The sequence below is a fragment of the Cynocephalus volans genome, chromosome 5 (genome assembly GCF_027409185.1).
Source record: "Cynocephalus volans isolate mCynVol1 chromosome 5, mCynVol1.pri, whole genome shotgun sequence".
Taxonomy (NCBI): Eukaryota; Metazoa; Chordata; class Mammalia; order Dermoptera; family Cynocephalidae; genus Cynocephalus; species Cynocephalus volans.
This window is the reverse complement of record NC_084464.1, coordinates 110,368,934-110,387,610: the sequence shown is the minus strand read 5'-3', so window position 1 is coordinate 110,387,610 and position 18,677 is coordinate 110,368,934. Positions and strand designations below refer to the sequence as shown.

Here is an 18,677-nt window from a genome sequence, read left to right as displayed (position 1 = left end):
AATGTAGCCACTTACTGTATTTTTTAAGAGGTCTTTACAAAGTTTGCTTACAATTACAGCTAACACTTATGATTGCGATAAACCCCAGGGATAACTTACGTAATATCTGTTAGGTTTTTTGTTTTGTTTTTGCCTTCAGATGACTCTCAAGCTTGCCAAGCTAGCATTAATTGGGATGTTTTGTAGTGTTTTCCCAAAACTTTTTTTGTGTGTGTATGTGGTTTTTTGGGGTTTTTTTTCTTTATTTCTTTGTGTGTGTGTGTGTGTGGCTTTTTTAGTCCTTTAAAATAAATAATGAAGTCCCCTAGCCCCTTCTCTCCCCTCCCTGTAGGTACTTAAATAAACGGTGATTCTCTTTTTTCTGAAGGATACTTTTAAGGGAATGGAAAAAGAACATTGTTGCCTTTTCACCTGTTTATTCTTCCAACATTTTCTATCTTCCTTTTCCCTGTGTCCATGATCTACAGGTCATATAATTGAACTTGCTTTTGATGAACCCTCTATGGGTGGGTGGGTGGGTGGGTGGGTGGGTGGGTGTGTGTGTGTGTGTGTGTGTGTGTGTGTGTGTGTGTGTGTGTGTGTGTGTCCATTTTTATTGTCTCCACTGGGGATGTGCTTCTGGCTTCTAGTGGGTAGAGACCATGAAACTGCTAAACATCCTCTGTTGCACAGGACAGCCCTCTGCAACAGAATCATGTAGTCCAAAATGTCAGTAGTGCTGAGGTTGGAAAACCCTGCTTTATAATACGTTTCAGTACCATAAAAGGAAAAGAAAATTGAGATAGATGAGCATATGATATAATTGTATGCTGCTGTTCAGTCAAATATCAGCTTTAGGAAGACTGAACAGCTCTTGATCTAATTGAACCACTTGGTTTGTATTGCTTTGTACTTAGATTGTCCAGGCATTCTTGAGCATTGCGAATTTCAGTGGTGGGGGGGTGGTTTTGTTCTGACCAATTTTTTGTTTTTTTTAGTTCAAGAACATTTTCAGTTGCCTTCTGGGTTCCTTCGCCATTGCCAGAATGTGCATACTGGATAGGTGGCAGATGAACCCAAGTTTCTATAATCCTTCCAATTTAGGTAATCTGTGATTGTGTGCACTGGGTGGTGGTGATGGTGAATAATGTTTAGTATAAAACCTCTGTCTCTCCCAGATCCATATGGTTCTGAACTGGCCTTCAGCATGACACGACATGGCTAACTGTTCTGATTCAAGTTAAGAGCATAACAAAACCTTAAGTGTCTCTTACTCTATTTTGTGATTAGGATGACTGTGAGTTATATTTTTGGTAGTCTAGAGAGGTGATTCTCAATTTTTTACTTCCAAATTATCATTCTCATGCCTTTCCTATTTTGAAACGTTTTGGGAAACTACTACTACAGTAAGTTGTCAAAACATTGAGTGAACCAGTACTGCGGTAGTAAAGTAACATGTTCTTATCTAGATGCAGAGTACTACCATAGTAAAATAATGCATTCTTATTTAGATGATGTGTGATATCTTTTGGACTTTTTGGAATATTGAATATAATCTTTTGATTCTTGTTACTATTTCTTGGACCCCTTAGGGATTTAGGAATAGTTTTAGGAATCACTGAATTTTATGAAGAGAAGTGGTACATTTTTTTCTTTTAAATATTTATAATAAAATAAATCGTGTTATCTTTATATTATTTGGCTTTCTTAGTTTTAGTAATCTCTGATACAGGTATGTTCTAAAGTTTATTTTTCAGTGGTTTTTATAATCCTCAAAATAGCAAAATATGTGTTACACAGTTGATTCTTGGTGTTATTTCTTGGTATCCATGGGGGATTGTTTGCAGCCCTCCTTCCCCCAAGATACTGAAATTCACAGATGCTCCCTGATATAAAATGGTGTAGTATTTGCATAAAACCTATGCACATCCTCTGGTATACTTTAAGTCAGTTCTAGATTGCTTATTATACCTAATACAGTGTAAATGGTATGTAAATAGTTACAATACTGTATTGTTTTTTTATTTGTTTTATTTTTTATTGTTGTATTGTTATTTTTTGTTTTTTCTTACTTTCCATCCACAATTAGTTGAATCAGCAGATGTGGAACCTGTGGATACGGAGAGCTGACTATATTTAACTAAAAAAGGAAGTCAGACTTTTTTTGTACAGTTTCGTTTGACTGACTGATTTAACAGTGGGGAATTGCCTTTGCCAATTAGGTTACACAGCATATATTTTCTATAAATTGAATGAGTTAATCAGCAACTTCAGGTTTCAACCAAGTATAATTGAGATAGAAGATAAAGCTGTTTTATCAAACATTGTTTCGTATCTGCAGAACTGTACCTTTTATTTTTATTTTTATTTATTTTTGTTTTTATTTTTTAGAAGGGTTGGACCCAGGGCTGGCCCGTGGCTCACTCGGGAGAGTGCGGTATTAATAACACCAAGGCCATGGGTTCGGATCCTATATAGGGATGGCCGGTTGGCTCACTGGCTGAGCGTGGTGCTGACAACACCAAGCCAAGGGTTGAGATCTCCTACCGGTCATCTTTAAAAAAAATTAAAAAAAAAAAAAAAGAAGGGTTGGCCTCAGAGGCTTCTGCAGTGCCAGCAGGGCCTTTCCCCCCTTCTCTCTTTTTAAAAATTAATTGATTGATTAATTATTGATTCAAAACTGACTATACGTATTTTTGGGGTTCAACATTGAGATATGTTTATCAAATCGTTATTACTAGCATATATATTGTTACAAATTCTAATTATTCTTTATGCCCCTTGTCCAATCTTGCCCCATCCCGCTCTTCCTCCCCCATCCCACCTCTAATTACCCTAGATTTCTTCTCTCCTTCTGAAAGAAAAATGGTTACTCTGTTGATTTGTTGCCTAGATGATATGTCCAGTGCTGAGAGGTATGATCAGGTCCCCCAATATTATCATAGAGCAGATGCTTCTTCTGTCACTCTGCAATGGGCTTTGTGGAAAGAGACATCCTCTTCTTTATCTCTGCTGCTGACTCTCCTTGTGTCAACGCACTCCAGTGGCTGGTGGACCATCTGCATGGTGGTTGTGGCATCTAGTTGCTTTTGTGGCAGGCATGGGTATTGTGGTGGCTGTGGTGGGCCATCCACATGGAGGTGATGTTTTTGGCATGCTCCTTGGTGCTGGCGGTGTGCCAGGTTGTGGGAGGGGTTCTGGTCTCTGGCTCCATGCCTTAGATCCTGGGATGGGCCCCCAGGTGCTGGTGCAGTGTGCCTGATTGTGGGAGTGGGGTCCGGTCTTCTTCTCCATGTCTTGAGTCCCTGGATGGGCCCCCAGGTGCTGGTGCGGTGCCTGGTTGTGGGAGGGGAGTCCAGTATTTATAGAGTTTTTAACCCTTTTTGAACATTTGGAATGTTTACAGGTTGCTTATAAGGGAAAACAACAGGTATTTTACTATTTATTTTAATAGTTTATTAATCTGTAATATTTATGTTGCCTTGATAACACCAAAAAATGTACAGTGTGAGAACATTAAACATGTAAAACCTTATGGACGTTAAACTTGAGTCTGATATTTTTACTGGTATTCTTTGCCAATATATGCCAGAACATTCTTGATGTGTGCAACTTATTCTAAAATAGTTCGGAGAAAAAGGAAATATAGTCTAGAATTACGAAATTTTAACAATGGGTGAGTTTAGATGAAGGATATTGTTCATTGTAATATTCTTCCAACTTTTCTGATGGCCTGAACATTTTCAAAACAAAAAGTTGGGAAAAACTTCATAGTCACAGGGAATTAAAAAAATTTAAGAAGTATGTTTCAGTGTTATAAGAAATGACTTACTGGGATAAAAATATGTTCCATTAGGATAAAATTATGTAGGGGAAGTAGAATGAAGGGCTTGTTTATGAAGTTTTGTAAATGGATGATGATGGGTATGAAATTGCTGTGGCTTTTAGATTTCATTAGATGCGTTATTTTATTTTCACGTCAGTTTTATGTCAGAAATGACATCCTTTGCAGCTGTTCAAACTTATGATAAAAAATTTCAGATGCCAAATTAGAAATCTACGAGAGGGAACATGATTTTTCTTTTGTGGTAAGCAGGCAAACGGATTTGAAGTCTAAAGATCTGGCTAATAGTCTTTCAAGTCTCTGAGTTCTGTGAATATGGTGCTAAGAGTTCACTCAGATCATCCTAGCATAGGCAGATGTGAGCGCTTTAGCAGAGACACTGTATAGCTTACAAAGACAACCATAATAACTTCCCCCTAAACATGGACTATCCCCACAGCTTTACTAAGTTCAGGTGCTGACAGAGATCATGTTATGGTTGTGTTGGTCGTTTTAAGTCATAGAATTGTTTTATGACCTTGGAATTTCCCTTTTTTATAAATGTGGGTAGGTTGTATGTTAATGGTATTCCTAACATATAAATCTTAGTAGTCATGAAACTAGTAATTCTATAAACTAGAAGTTTATAAAAGAAAAAAATTTTTTTTTATTCTTCTAAGTGTCTTATTAAAAAACTATCTAGAAGGACTTGTGATAATTACTTTGACTTGAGGTCATGCATATAGAAATTTGAAATATGTCCTATGAATATTTAGTTGTGCTGGAAATCTGAGTGCCACTATGTTAATATGTAAGCCATACCCTGTAGTACTTGCTGATTGACTTAAATATTCTCCTGAAAGGTTAAGATTTAATTTTTAGGTTGGAAGAGTGTGGCATACAAGGTGAACGCACACATTGTGCAGGACAATAGGGGCAGAAAACCATGGGTACTTTCTCTTGGCCAGTGCATTAAGAGAGCATCATTCTCTTGAGTAGATTAGATTGTGGTTCATAAGGAGGCTTCAGCACTGTTCTGTTTTTTTTTTTTTTTTGTCTATTTGTTTTGTTCTCTGGCTTTTCAACATTCAGTATTGTTCTTATAAGACCTTTTGAAACATTTTCTTGATTATGTACTTGAAAATGGGAGACTGTAGAGGCTTAATTTAATGAAATACAGGTCAAAAAATTACCAGTGATATTTTCAAAAGTGTTCATAATTTAACCATGAAAATCAGAAAATTAACATTACTACTGTCCTATTGTCAGACCCTATTCAAGTTTCATCACTTCTCTCAATGATCTTTTGCAGAAAAAGATCCAGTTCAGAATCACATATCTTTTTAGTCTCCTTCAGTCAAGAGTAGTTCTTTGGTCTTTACCGTAAAGATTACAGGCCAGTTATTTAGTAGAATGGACTTAGGTTGTCTGGTGTTTTCTCATGATCAGATTCAAGTTATATATCTTAGACAGGAATTTCACAAAACTGATTCTGTGTTTTTCTCATTGTGCTTTGTCAAGTGCTATGTGGTTTCAGTGTGTTCTTTTATTAGCAGTGTTCAGTGGGAGCTTCATTCAGGTGGTGTCTGCCAGATTTTCTGTATTAGTTTCCTAGTGCTGCTGTAACAAATTACCCCAAAATTAGTGGCATTAAACAGCACAAATTTATTCTCTTACAGTTCTGGAGCCCAAAAGTCCAAAATCAGTTTCATTGGGCTAAAAGTCGTGTTTTCAGGGTTGGTATCTTCTGGAAACTCTAGGGTAGAATCTGTTTCCTTGCCTTTTTAGGCTTCTAGAGACAACCTTTGTCCCTTAGCTTGTGGCCTCTCCCTCATCCTCAAAAAGGACATCACTCCAACATCTGCTTCACCATTATATCACCTTCTCTGTCTTTGGCTCTCCTTCCTCCCTCTTATCAGTACCCCTGTAATTATATTGGTCCCAGTAGGATAATCTCCCCATTTCAAGATTCTTAATTTAGTCACATATGTAAAGTCCCTCCTGCCATTTAAAATAACATATGAGGGTACTTCAAAAAGTTCATGGAAAAATAGAATGTGGACATTTTGGGGAATGATTATTCAGCCTACCATATTTCCCCACTGTAAAGTCATTCTTTTCCCCTTTGTAATTAGTATTTTGTGGGAAGATACTTTGAATCCCTGGTTCCTTCTGTTAGTGGAGAATGGTATATAGAAGCCAAGATCTGGGTGCTAGATGTGCTCACTGCTTTTGGGATTTTGCTATTTCTAGTCTCACTTTGTAGACAGAGCTAGGGAATATGTGTGTATGTATATAAAGCTGCACCTGTATTTCCATATTAAAAGACATTACATATTTTGTTACACTTCTCTCTGTGTAATTGAGATGCAAAGATTACTCAAAGCAACATGAATGCAATGAGAAGCCCGAAGGGACTGCACCTCAGCATCTCCTGTTAGAAGGAGATACTGGGTACAGCCCCGATTTAAAGTTAGCTTCTGTTTTTATTGTAAAGACAAGGAAGTTTCACAAGAAAAGTCAGTTGATTCAGTCATTTCAAAAGGACACAAAGACATGGGCAGTGTGACAAAAGTTATCTACGGCTAAGTATAGCTTAAACAATAGAAACTAGTAACATCAGTTAAATTAACAATGTGACATTCTAAAGGGCAATTTGTGAAAAACTAAGTTGATCAAACTGATCCTCTAATCTAAAATATAACCTCTCCTTAAATGATTTAAGCAAAAGTTACATTCTTTTGATTAAATCTAAGTATAATTGTCTCTAAAGTTTCTACCAACAAACAGCGTGCCCTTAGCAAACATTTTTTCACATTTTTCCCTACAGCAATTCTTTCAACATCTTTTAAGAAAATCAATACATTAACAACCAGTTAACAATCAGTGTATACAGTCCCTCACCTAAACAGTGATTAGGGTTGATTAGATTGGCTCTTGCCCACTAGCTGTAGGTTTTTGCCTCCTAGCCGAGGACTTTTGTCCCATACATGCATTACCTTAAAAAATCCTATCTAAAAATCAACTGAGAATCAACATATATTTGATTAGAATTGATTAGGTGGGCTTTTGCCCCACTAGCAGTGGGCTCTTGCCCCCTACCTAGCTAAGGACTTTTGTCCCATAAGTTTTTTAGCTAAAGAGCCCTAAAGAGAATCAAGATTTCTAACCCTCCACAGTATTTCATACTGATTCCTTCAATTTCAATCCAATGTAACAGGGTTCAGTCTTGTTTCCCATATTTTCATTTTTGTCACTCCCTTCCCTGACAGTGAAAAACTGACTTCAGGTATCCATAATATATTATTTGATCAGTTCCCCTGCATATGACCAGTTCTACCACCACCTCCTCCCCTGCATGGATCCCTCTTCAGTACACTTGTTCTGATACCTCCACCTGGGTAGCTTTCTCATGTGGATACTTTCCTCAAAGTATGGTGGTAAGAGAATGATTGAACTTCTTAAACAGTGACTTTGGAGCATTCTATTATATGCCAGGTTCTTTTACTTATCTGACATATTACTTAAGGACTGCAGTTTTGTAGGTTTTTTAAAAATAAAATTAAAGGGCTGGCTGGCCCCGTGGCTTGCTCAAGAGAGTGAGGCTCTGATAGTGCCGAGGCTGTGGGTTCAGATCCTATATAGGGATGGCCGGTGCGCTCACTGGCTGAGCGTGGTATGGACACACTGTGGAGGGTTGCGATCCCCTTACCGGTCAAAAAAAAAAAAAAAAAAAAAAGTTAAAAACATTTATATTTAGAATTAGGTGGCTGGACTCAGTTTAGATGATCCCAGTTTTGTTGGCAACATTCAAAACAGGAGCCAATTGAAGATATGCCACCTTCTCTCCATTAGGCCTCATCAGTGTGTTGACTGTGGACATGCCAGTGTCATAGAGCTTCTTCAAAACCTTTTTGATCTGGTGCTTGTTGGCCTTGGTGTCCACAATGAACACAAATGTGTTGTTTTCTTCCTTATGGCTAACTGAGTGCTCAGGGGGAACTTGATCGCATAATGACCAAGCTTGTTTCTTGTGGGGGTAGCTTTTCTGAAGATATTTGAGCTGCCTTTGGGACTGTATTGTGTTGGGCCACTGGAAGGTGGTTGACATGTGGATCTTGTGTGTGTGTGTGTGTGTGTGTGTGTGTGGATGCCTTTCAGCACTTCAGTACTATTTGAGCTGCCTTTGGGACTGTATTGTGTTGGGCCACTGGAAGGTGGTTGACATGTGGATCGTGTGTGTGTGTGTGTGTGTGTGTGTGTGTGCGCGCGCGCGCGCGCGCGCGCGCCTTTCAGCACTTCAGTACTACTGCTGGGCTTTCCAGAGCCTTTGCTTTGCCTTCATCTTCGGGGTGGCAGGGGCTTTCTTCTTTGCTTTTGGTGCTAGCTTCTTGAAAAGGTAGATTTTTATTTTAAAATTTACTTCAAAAAATTTTTTTTAACTTGGGAGAGGTATTCAGACCAAGTGATTGTGGTGAGTGTAGTAAAACAATACATGATATTTTGGCTTTGGTTTAATTCCTTTTTAATTGAATTGCAGATTTTTCCTGGGATCTAAAATAATAGCTTTTGTCACAACTCTTACATATGCCTACCTTAAGTTCTTATGAATTTGGATAACATTTTCAATTTAGCATAAAATAATTAGAATTTGTAATTTGAATTATACTCTCCACCTTTGTTTTAACTAAAAGTTGATTTTATGTTAAACCTCCAAATTTAATTTTTTTTTTTGTCTTAAACCGATGAGATCTAAACTTCGCTGATTAGAATATATTGGTTGCAATTATTTTCATGTTTGAAAAGTGTCATTTCTGCTTAGTTTCCTTAATAAACCATGTTTTAACTATTTTATGCTTTTGTTCCTTCATAGCAGAAGGGAAAAAGGGAGAGAATTTCTTAAAAATTACTAATTATATGTGAGTGAATTGTTTGGATTCGAGTTAATTTTTACATTTTCAATGAGAAGCTGTTTAAGTCTCACATGAAAAATGGTTGTCTGGTTAATTGAATAAAGTTTTCCAGATAGGTTGTTATTCTAAATGGCAGAATTTTATAAGTTTTTTAAAAAGGTTATTTGAATAGGTAATACTTTCATATTTAAATAAAATGTTATCATGGTAGTGAAAGTTAGTATGGTATTAACTTTGGTTTTGCCTTCACTGTGAAAAATAGTTTAACTGATCTTTTTTTTTTTCCTTGACAGAGCAAATTCGATTAAAGAATATCAGAAAAGTATATGGAAGATGTATGTGGTATCGTTTACGGTTATTAAAACCCCAGCCAAATATTATTCCTACAGTAAAGTAAGTAATGGATTTCGCTTAAAAAATATACATGTGCTTATTCTTTGCTAGATATCATACAAAATACGGGAATAATGATTAATAAGACATCGTGTCTGTCAGCAAATTGTAGCCTGTAGTAGGGGTAAGATTTCATAAATTTAAGAGCTGTCTGAACACAGTGTTTTAGAAGTTCAGAGGAGGGAGAGTGTTCTTCTTACTTGGGGGAGGAGTAGAGAGATGTCAAATCTTGGAGGAAGACTTGTGCACCATGTGTCAAGATTTGAATTTTATCTTTAAAGACTGGGAGAATCTTTAGAAGATTTCAAAAGCAGAGAGGTGACATGGTCATGTTTGCATTTCATGGTGATAACTGAAGTTCATTGAGCACATGCTGTCTGCCAGATGCTGTGTTAGGGCTTTATATGTTATCTCATTTCATTCTGTATTAACTTCAAGGTTGATGTTTTTGCTTTTTCTCAGTTGAAACTGAGGCTACAAAAGGTGACGTAACTTGACCAAGGTCATGCAGCTAGAAGTGGTAGAGCAGGGACATAATCACCCTTTATTTTGGCAGGCCCATCTGCTTAAACAGGCCATTTGCACGTTTAATTAGAGCAGGGCTATTTGATTCTGTGAATCAATGGGGCGTGCTTGTTAAGAGTCTAGGCTTTAGACCTTTACCTGAAGTCATCAAGTTAGAGGTTATTGATGAAACTGACAGGAGGTGAAAGAGTTGCCATTATTGGAGGAATGTATCTTGTAAATTACCTACATCTATCTACCCAGTAGATAGGAAGAGACGACCTAACAGAAGAAAGAATAGATCCACTTATTTTTTTATTCTTAATTTAAATGATGAGAGTTTTCAGCATACCTGTGTAACTTCAGGGTGTTTAAATAGTTTTTCTTTGTAAGGTTTAACTTTGCCTAGTTTAGTTTCTTTGTAGGGGGAGGGTATTCTTAGCTTTGGTGTTAAGAGTTCTTTAATGATGTGAGACTAAAGATACAGTTAGTCTTGACAAGAGTAGTTTTCTATTCACTGTTTATGCTTTGCTGTCAGTTCTCATTTTAAATTAAACTTTCATGAAGCAAAGGGCAAATATTTTTGGCCTCCCAGTCTCTTCTTTTTTCTGGCTTTGTTCAACACTTTGTGGGTATCTGAATCTCAGTTTTCAAGGAAAAAAAAAAATTCTGTGAAGTTATTTTCACTGATTAATAAACTGATTTACTTAAATCAAAGTACAGATTAAGGGATGTTTAATAAAGAAGAATTAATTAGGTACTGATAACAATTTAGATAAGATCAGAAACCAGTAAAACTTTTTTTGCTACTTAATCCTGAAGCATTCAAAATTAAGCAGTGGTGTGTAATGCTTCTCTACCGACAGCATCTCTGAAACTAAGGTAAGTAATTTCTGGAAGTTGCTTTCAAAATGACATATGTTTATAGAAAAAATTCGAGGAACCAAATATGCTTTTAAAAAATGGGGCACAGAGTATGATGTAATCTATTGTATTTCCACTATTGCTTTGGCTCTCAGGAAATTAGAACATGATTTTACTGGTTGTGGTAGTTTTCATGGGCCTGGGGTTCAGTCGTGAGTTTCTCTCCTCTCTCATTTCTTGGCTCAGAGAGCTAGATGCTATATATAAAGCATAGAGTCTAGCGTATCCTAGGTGTTTTATTCCCTTTCCCTTGTTTGGTTTTAAATCTTATTTTTGTGGTTTTCAGTTTCATTTTTAGTTCTGTGAGCTTTATTAGCCTTTTGGGGGAGTTGGCAGAACAAAATACGGAATTATTAATTTGTATGGAAAATAAACTATATTTTCAAGTATTCTTTAGTATATTTAGGGTATTAGCAAACTTTGGGTTTGAGTTAAAAGTTTACTGTTTTAAATTATCTTCATTATTCATTCAGCAAATATTGTTGCCTGCTGTGTGTCATATGTTATACTAGGTGTTGGGTATAATGTGACTGATCAAATAGATGAGGTTCAACAATTTACAGTTTTATTGGCAAGTAAACAGGTAATGATAATATAGTAAGTAAGGGCTGTGAGAAGGCTCCTGGCCCATGACTGAGAAGGCTTCCCTGAGTAAGTGAGGTCTGAGCTGAGACCTGAGATTCTGAGTAGTTCTCTCTCTAGATAGCCAGGTAAAAGTGGGGGAGAGTTCCATGTAGAGTTCCCTCTCCTCTTTTGGCATAGATGGGCATATAGATGGTATGGAAAAAAAAAATACAAAAAAAAAAAATAGATGGTATGGAAAGCAGCTTTTACACTCTCAATGTATAGAATATTATTTTGGCCAAATAGAAAGAAATTTGTCTCAGTTCCAACTGAGTTTAAGCTACTTTGGGGTTAGTAAAAACTGAATGAGATCCTGTCCATGTGTTCACGAAACTTGTAGAGGGTCAGAGGTAGGAAAGTCATGATTTGTGCTTCTTTGTGGCTGTAACCCCCATCTCCCATTGATCATCTTGGCTAAGGGTTATGGATTGCTTCTTGGAGGATGGGTCATTTGAGTTGTCTCGAAGGACAAATAGAGTTTGGATAGGCAGAGATGGGAAATGGGAATTCTAGGTAGAAAGATCTATGAGAGCAAAAGCATGATGGTGGGAAAAGCTAAGGGAGCACTGGGAGAAGGGGATTTGTTTTCTTTGAAAAATCACGGTGATAAAGGTAAGCAGGTAGGTTGGAACTGGATCCTAGAGGCTTGTTCCAAAGGAACACACTTAAGCTAGGTTCCTACCAAAAGAGCTTAGCCATATGGAAAGTTTTCTTTCTATTTTTAAAAGCAGGTCACTCTAATATTGTTTGATTTGTCCTCCTATGATTCACTTTATGTTTTTGTCTAACAATTCCTGCTCAGTGTGGCTAATTGTCATATGGAGGGCATAAAAAAATAAAAACCATTTAATTTCATCACCTAAAGATAGCCATTATTAAGATGATTATATAATTTATATTATACTTTTTTATATACAAAAATTGGATTATATTATACATATAGCATTGAAAGCTATTTATCTTTTTAAAATTTAACAGTGGAGAAGGTACTGTTAAATAGTCATCCATACCAAATATTATTTTTAATGGCTAAAAAGTATTTTGCTGTGTGGATGTACTGTTAATTTATTTGTCCAGTAATCTGTTGATAGATATTTAAGATTTTTGATTTGTTTTGTTTTTTGCTTATTTACATCTGTAGCCACCCTTTTATACTTTATATACTTAATTCTCATTTGTTTTCTTCTAAATTTCTTGAAATGGAATGTATTGATAGATAAAAGGGTATGTGCCTCTTTAAGGCTTTTAATACCTTATTGCCAGATCTTCCTTTAGAGTGTGTAGTGTATAAGTGTTCCTTTTTCTTTAGCCTCTCCAATGCTGGTAAGATCAATCTTTTAAATATTTTTACTGAACAGAACATGTTGGAGTGAGAAGAAATTATTTTTTTTTCCTTCCAATTGTATGTTCTTTTATATCTTTTTTAACCTGTTATGCACATCTTCTATATCTGTATTGACTACAATATGTTCCATTGTGTGGCTGTATCATGGTTTATTTAATTAGTTCCCTATAAATGGTTTTTTAATTAGTTACCTAAAATGACCGTTTAGATTGTTTCTACAGTTTTACTACTGTAAACAAGACTATTTATGTTCACACAATTGACCAATTATTTTTCTTAGTTTATCTTATTAAAGGTGTAATTGTTAGGTCAACAGTAATTCTTTTTTACATTGAATGGTTAACTAAATACTTAATACTTACATATTTTGATCTAATTTAATGGGTCCAGTAAGTTAATAAGTTGGATTCACTTCCGTATTTAAAATTTTGCAAGTAGTAACTGAGAAAATCTATTCCATGTGAGGCACTGTACTAGATTCTAGAGAATTCAAAGGCGCAAAAGACACTGTCTTTACTGTAAAAGGAATTTTACAATCCAGTGATTATAGAATTTGAGTCAATAACATAGTGATATGGAATGCTTTAGATTGTTTTATGCCTTGACTTATTTATTTATTTACAGATGTATTTATTTATACTTTGTTTGTCTTTTTTTTCCTGAACAGGAAAATAGTTCTGCTTGCAGGATGGGCATTGTTTTTATTCCTTGCTTACAAAGTTTCCAAAACAGACCGAGAATATCAAGAATACAATCCTTATGAAGTGTTAAATTTGGATCCTGTAAGTAGTATTTTTATATAATGCACATTAGTTTAATTATCCCATGAAAATATTGTAGGTCTCCATCCTATAAGAAATTGTGCCATGCCTAAAGAAATCTGTTAAATTTTTTATTAAAATAAGATACCAAATCCATTGTCATTCTATGTTTTTAAAGCTACAGCTGTTGATTGCTGTATTATTTAGAATTGGTTTGTAATTGCTAAAATGTAAGACTATAAGATGAGATGAGCGGTTAGGTTAGCATATTTTTAAAAGATGTCTGTAAGATTGTTAATAAAAGTTAAAAATAAAACTGGGTTTATTCATGTTAGATACAATGAGTTGAACGATACAAATCTCATGATCTTGTGTTGTGTCTGGGGTGGGGGTCTTACAGAGAACTGGTGTCGTCATATAAATTCAGGTTAACCTTGGGTGTGCCGCTTAGGTGATCTCTTGATTGAATTTGATTGTTGGGTCCCAATAGAAAATAAGTCTTTTGGGTAAATCAGTAGAATGTTAGCCTTTTTTTTTTCTTGCCTTTTTTTTTTAATTTAAAAAGAGAAAATGAGGTCTGAAAATTTGTGACTTATTTGGAGTCCAAGGGCTTCTTAGTAGCCAAGGTGAATCTAGCACTCTATTCATTTTTCCCTCCAAACCATTTTTGCTCCTAGTCTCTGCTCAGCAGATGGCTTCATCTAGAGATTCATATAATACAAAATAAGGAACGTGTTTATCTTTTTATGTCATTTGATTTTTCTTATTGTGATGATTATGGTCATTAAGAGAGATTTTCTAAGGACAATGAAAAACAGTATGAGAAAATTATTAATAGAAATTGAGACTAATTAGGAAATGGTTAATTGTCACCTCTCCCCCAGGGTGACAGAGATGCAAAGGATTACTCAAAGCCCATTTCTTCTGAGCATTGAGAAGCCCCAAATGGGTTAGTTTTCCAGGAATCCTCAAGAGAGAGGCATTCCTCCTTGGAAAAATAACACTGGACTGGGGTATTCTCCCAGTATTTATTTTCCAGGGCAGAAAGTTACAGAAAAGGAACATAGGTGGTTACAAAAAGAGCAGTAAGATAATTGTCATGGCAACACTCATTAATTTGTAAAAAGTTAAATTGATCCACCAACAAAAGTTTGTTCTTAGCAAACACTTTCTTTTCCTACAGCAATTTCCTCAGTATATTTATATAACAATCAAGTAATTTCTCAACATATCAATCAGTAGGTTAACCTGTACTAAGGACATCTGTCCTTTGAGCCAGCAATTTTGCTGTGTTACAATTCTTTATCTACAACAGAGACTTTAGCCTGGGGAAAGTTTTCTGTCTTTTGCAAACTTAACATTTCTATGTGTAATTTTAAAAAGTTAGGTCCTGTGAAATACATTTATTAATGTTAGCACTTTCCACAGTTAATGTTATGTATACTTTGCATTAAAATATTGACAAGCACTGAAACTATGTATGTCTCAGTTATTCCTTAGAAAGGAAGTTAACCTTATATTCGAATGTCTCTTTGAGCCAGACTTAATTTACTGTGATTATTTTTTGATATTTAAATGTCAGTATACTTTTATTTAAGTGTGGCACTATGTGGTTTTACTTTCAAATCATCAGTGCCTAGTGTATTGCACAGCACATTGTAGGTGTTCAATAAATAAATGTATTGGACAAAATAAGTGTATTTTTATTTAAAAATATATGGGATGAAATTTACGAGACAAAATATATAGGACCAAAACATTTGTTTTCTCTTTTTCAAAATATTGAGTAATTCATGTTTGTATTAGTCCATTTTTGTTGCTTATCGCAAAGTATACTGAACTGGGTGATTTATAAAGAAAATGAAGTTCACTGCTTACAGTTTCTGAGGCTAGGGTGTACAAAGACATCTGGTGGTGGCAACAGTGACCCAGGGGTCTCACATTGCAAGATGGTGGAAGCAGAGAGAGCGAGCAGACAGACTCTCCTCTTCTTTTAAAGCCCTCAGAACCACACCCCTGACCACCATTTTTAATCCATTCACTACTGCATGGTCCTACATTCCAATCATCTCTTCAAGGCTCCACCTTTCAATTACCATAATAGGATTTCCCACCCTCTTAATGGTCACAGTGAGGGCCAAGTTTCTAATACGTAAAACTTGGGGGACACACTTGAAGCTTCAGGGAGTTTTGGGGGGGACATAATTCAATCCGCTACAATGTTTTAAGTTCAAAATTGGATTGATTATTTCTTTAACAGAATTGTGCCTATTTTTACTAAACAAAAGCTTTTCCTTTTAGGGGGCAACAGTAGCAGAAATTAAGAAACAGTATCGTTTGCTGTCACTTAAATATCATCCAGATAAAGGAGGTGATGAAGTTATGTTCATGAGGATAGCAAAAGCTTATGCAGCGTAAGTATCATAGGATTTATTACACATTTTTAAGAGTGGTAAAGATAGTTTTCTATTTTAATAAAATAGTAAGTAAAATAGTTGTCATACCCTTTTATTAAATGCTGACCTAATATGTTGAGTCTATCATTTATGGAACTACTCAGCAGCTGTAAAATGGTAATTTATTTTATTTTTTTTAGGTTTCAACATACAAATTTTTTTTTTTTTTTTTTTTGGCCAAAAACCAAGTCTTAATACATTTAAAAAGACTAAGATCATAAATGATATGTTCTCTGACCACAATAACAGAAGGCAATTTAGAAAATTCACAAATGTGTGGAAATTAAATAACACTCTCCTAAATAAACAATGGGTAAAAAGAAAAATCATGGGGAAATTAGAGTGTTCTTTGAGATAAAAATCAAAGTGCAACATATCAAAATTTATAGGATGCAGGGCTCATGCAGTGCTTAGAGGAAAATTTATACTTGTAAACACCTATATAAAATAAGAAAAATAAGAAAAATCTCAAAACAGTAATGAAAACTTCTACCTTATGAAAATAGAAAAGGAAGGGCAAATGAAATCAAAAGCAAATGTAAGTAGGAAATAAAATATTACAACAAATATATGAAATAGGGAATTATAAAACAATAGAGAAAATCAGCAAAACCAAAAGTTGATTCTTTAAAAAGATGAAAAAAATTTGCAAACCTTTATCTAGACTGACCAAGAAAAAAAGAGAGAAGATTGAAAGTACTAAAATTAGAAATAAAGCAGGGGCATTATTACATTGTCATGATTTTTTGCAGTGGTAAGATTTAGTTTCTTTCTCTTTTTTGTTTACATTTCTGTTCTGCCAGTGGGTTCTGGTAGTGATTATCGTTTTTTGGATTCCAGATGCAGGACTTCCTTGAGGATTTCTTGTAGGGCTGGTTGTGTGGTGGTGAATTCCCAGTTTTTGTTTGTCTGGGAAATACACTATTTTCCCCTCATTTCTGAAGGATAGCCTTGCTGGTATATTCTTGGCTGGCAGTTTTTTTTCTTTTAGTATTTTGAATATATCATCTCATTTTCTTCTTACCTGTAAGAGTTTCTGTTGAGAAGTCTGTTAGTCTGATAGGGCTGCCTTTATAGGTGACTTGACACTTTTCTTTTTCTTTTAAGATTCTCTCTTTGTCTTTGAGCTTTGCCAGTTTAACTGTAATGTGTCTTGGAGAGGATCTTTTTGGGTTGAATCTGTTTGGGGATCTTTGAGCCTCCTGAGTCTGAATGTCCATGTCTCTCCCATGTACTTGGGAAGTTTTCTGTTATTTCCTTCAATAGGTTTTCATGACTTTTCCTTTCTCCTCCCCTCTTGAAACACACCCATGATTCGAATGATTGTGTGCTTAAGGTTGTCTTCTAGCTCTCTTAGATTTTCTTTATTTTTTAAAATTGTTTTTTCTTTTTTTGGTTTGCCTGGGTTATTTCAAAAAGGCTATCTTCAAGATCAGAAATTCTTTCTTCTCCTTGTTCTAGCTTGCTGCTTCAGCTATCGGTTGTGTTTTTTATTTTGTCGAGTGAATCTTTCAGTTCCATGAGTTCTGCTACATTCTTTCTTAAGGTATTAATCTCTCTGTAAATTTCTTCCTTCATGTCTTAGATTTTTTTTTTTTCTCTCACTTCATTTTTTTGTCTGAGTCTTCTCATATCAGTGAATTTCCTTAAATTGTTGCTTGTAATTACTTTTCAGTCATTTCAAGGGTTTCCTGCTCTGTAGGGTCTTGTATTTGAGAATTACTGTATTCTTTTGGTGGTGTCATATTTTCTTGGGTTTTCTTATTTCTAGCATATCTATGCTGATGTCTGGTCATCTGGTAGGGCAGTTGACTCTTCTGTTACTCTGGAGTGGGCTTTGAGGACAGGGACGTCTTTTTCCAGTTTCCGCTGGAGACTCTCCTTGTATCAGTGCAGTTGAGTGTCTGGCAGGCTGCCTGCATGATGTTTTGTGGCCACTGCTGTGGCGTTGAGCTGCTTTTGTAGCAGCCGTGGCTGTAGCGGTGGCTGTGTTGGGCCATCTGCACAGAAGTGATGTTTTCAGTGTGCTCTCTTGCCTGCTTCTGGATGGAGGGGGGCTGCTCTTGGCTCTTGTCTAGGACACCAGGCATTGCTCTCTTGCCTTCTTCTGGATAGAGGGGGCTGTCCTCGGCTCCTTCCTAGGATTTTAATGCTGCTCTTTTGTAAAATGGTAATTTAATTAAACCTTAACTTTAAGTAACTTAGAGTTGGCACTTATGGTAGTGCTTTTGCCATATGAACTTGGTTAAATTAAAATAGTAAGTGGTAAGTGAATTGAGCTATTTTATATTTCTAGGTTTTTATTAGGCTTGATGTATTTTGTTTTGGCAATGTAGCTTATCTCATTTAAACTATTTAAAGACAGGTTTAATTTTTATTTTTAAGTACTTCATTTCTGGCATTTTTTTCTTTTTCTTTTATTTTGGCAGCTGACTGGTATGGGGATCTGAACCATTGACCTTGGTGTTACAAGGCTGTGCTCTAACCAATTGAGCTAACTGGCCAGTCCTTCTTTTTCTTTTTAGAATTTCTTTATACTAGATTATTCCCAATGACTTTATTGTTAATTACTATACTTATTGAGATGTGGAATTTTAAGTTCTCCTTTTTTAATGGTCAGAAACTTTTTCTTCAAGAATCTTTACAGAACTTGCAAATCATATTTTTCTTGTTGGCTTAGATGCAGACATAGGTGAGGTGTACTGTTATTGTTGAGATACATATATACATGCATTAAAGTTACAAACACTTATCTGTGCACTTATAAACTTTGAGGAACATTTTGTTTACTATTTTTGGGAAACATTATATTTAATTAGTAGTTATCCCTTGGATATTAATATTATAAGATAAAAGCTGAATTTTGGGGGACTCATGATAAGTACTTCTCCACACAGCTCTTATTTTGAATTCAAGAGTAAAATATATGAGGTTGTCTATTTTTTGAGGACTAAG

The 18,677-nt window shown here is 35.5% G+C and overlaps 1 protein-coding gene across 1 annotated transcript in view; it reads left to right on the top strand.

Annotated features, from left to right (window-relative positions):
* Positions 1-18,677, top strand: part of SEC63 (SEC63 homolog, protein translocation regulator) — a 65,856-nt gene that overhangs the window by 13,054 nt on the left and 34,125 nt on the right. The window contains exons 2-4 of the mRNA XM_063097690.1: positions 9,009-9,108; positions 13,173-13,287; positions 15,568-15,680. Coding sequence (XP_062953760.1) covers positions 9,009-9,108; positions 13,173-13,287; positions 15,568-15,680 — 328 coding nt within the window. The remainder of the gene's footprint in view (positions 1-9,008; positions 9,109-13,172; positions 13,288-15,567; positions 15,681-18,677) is intronic.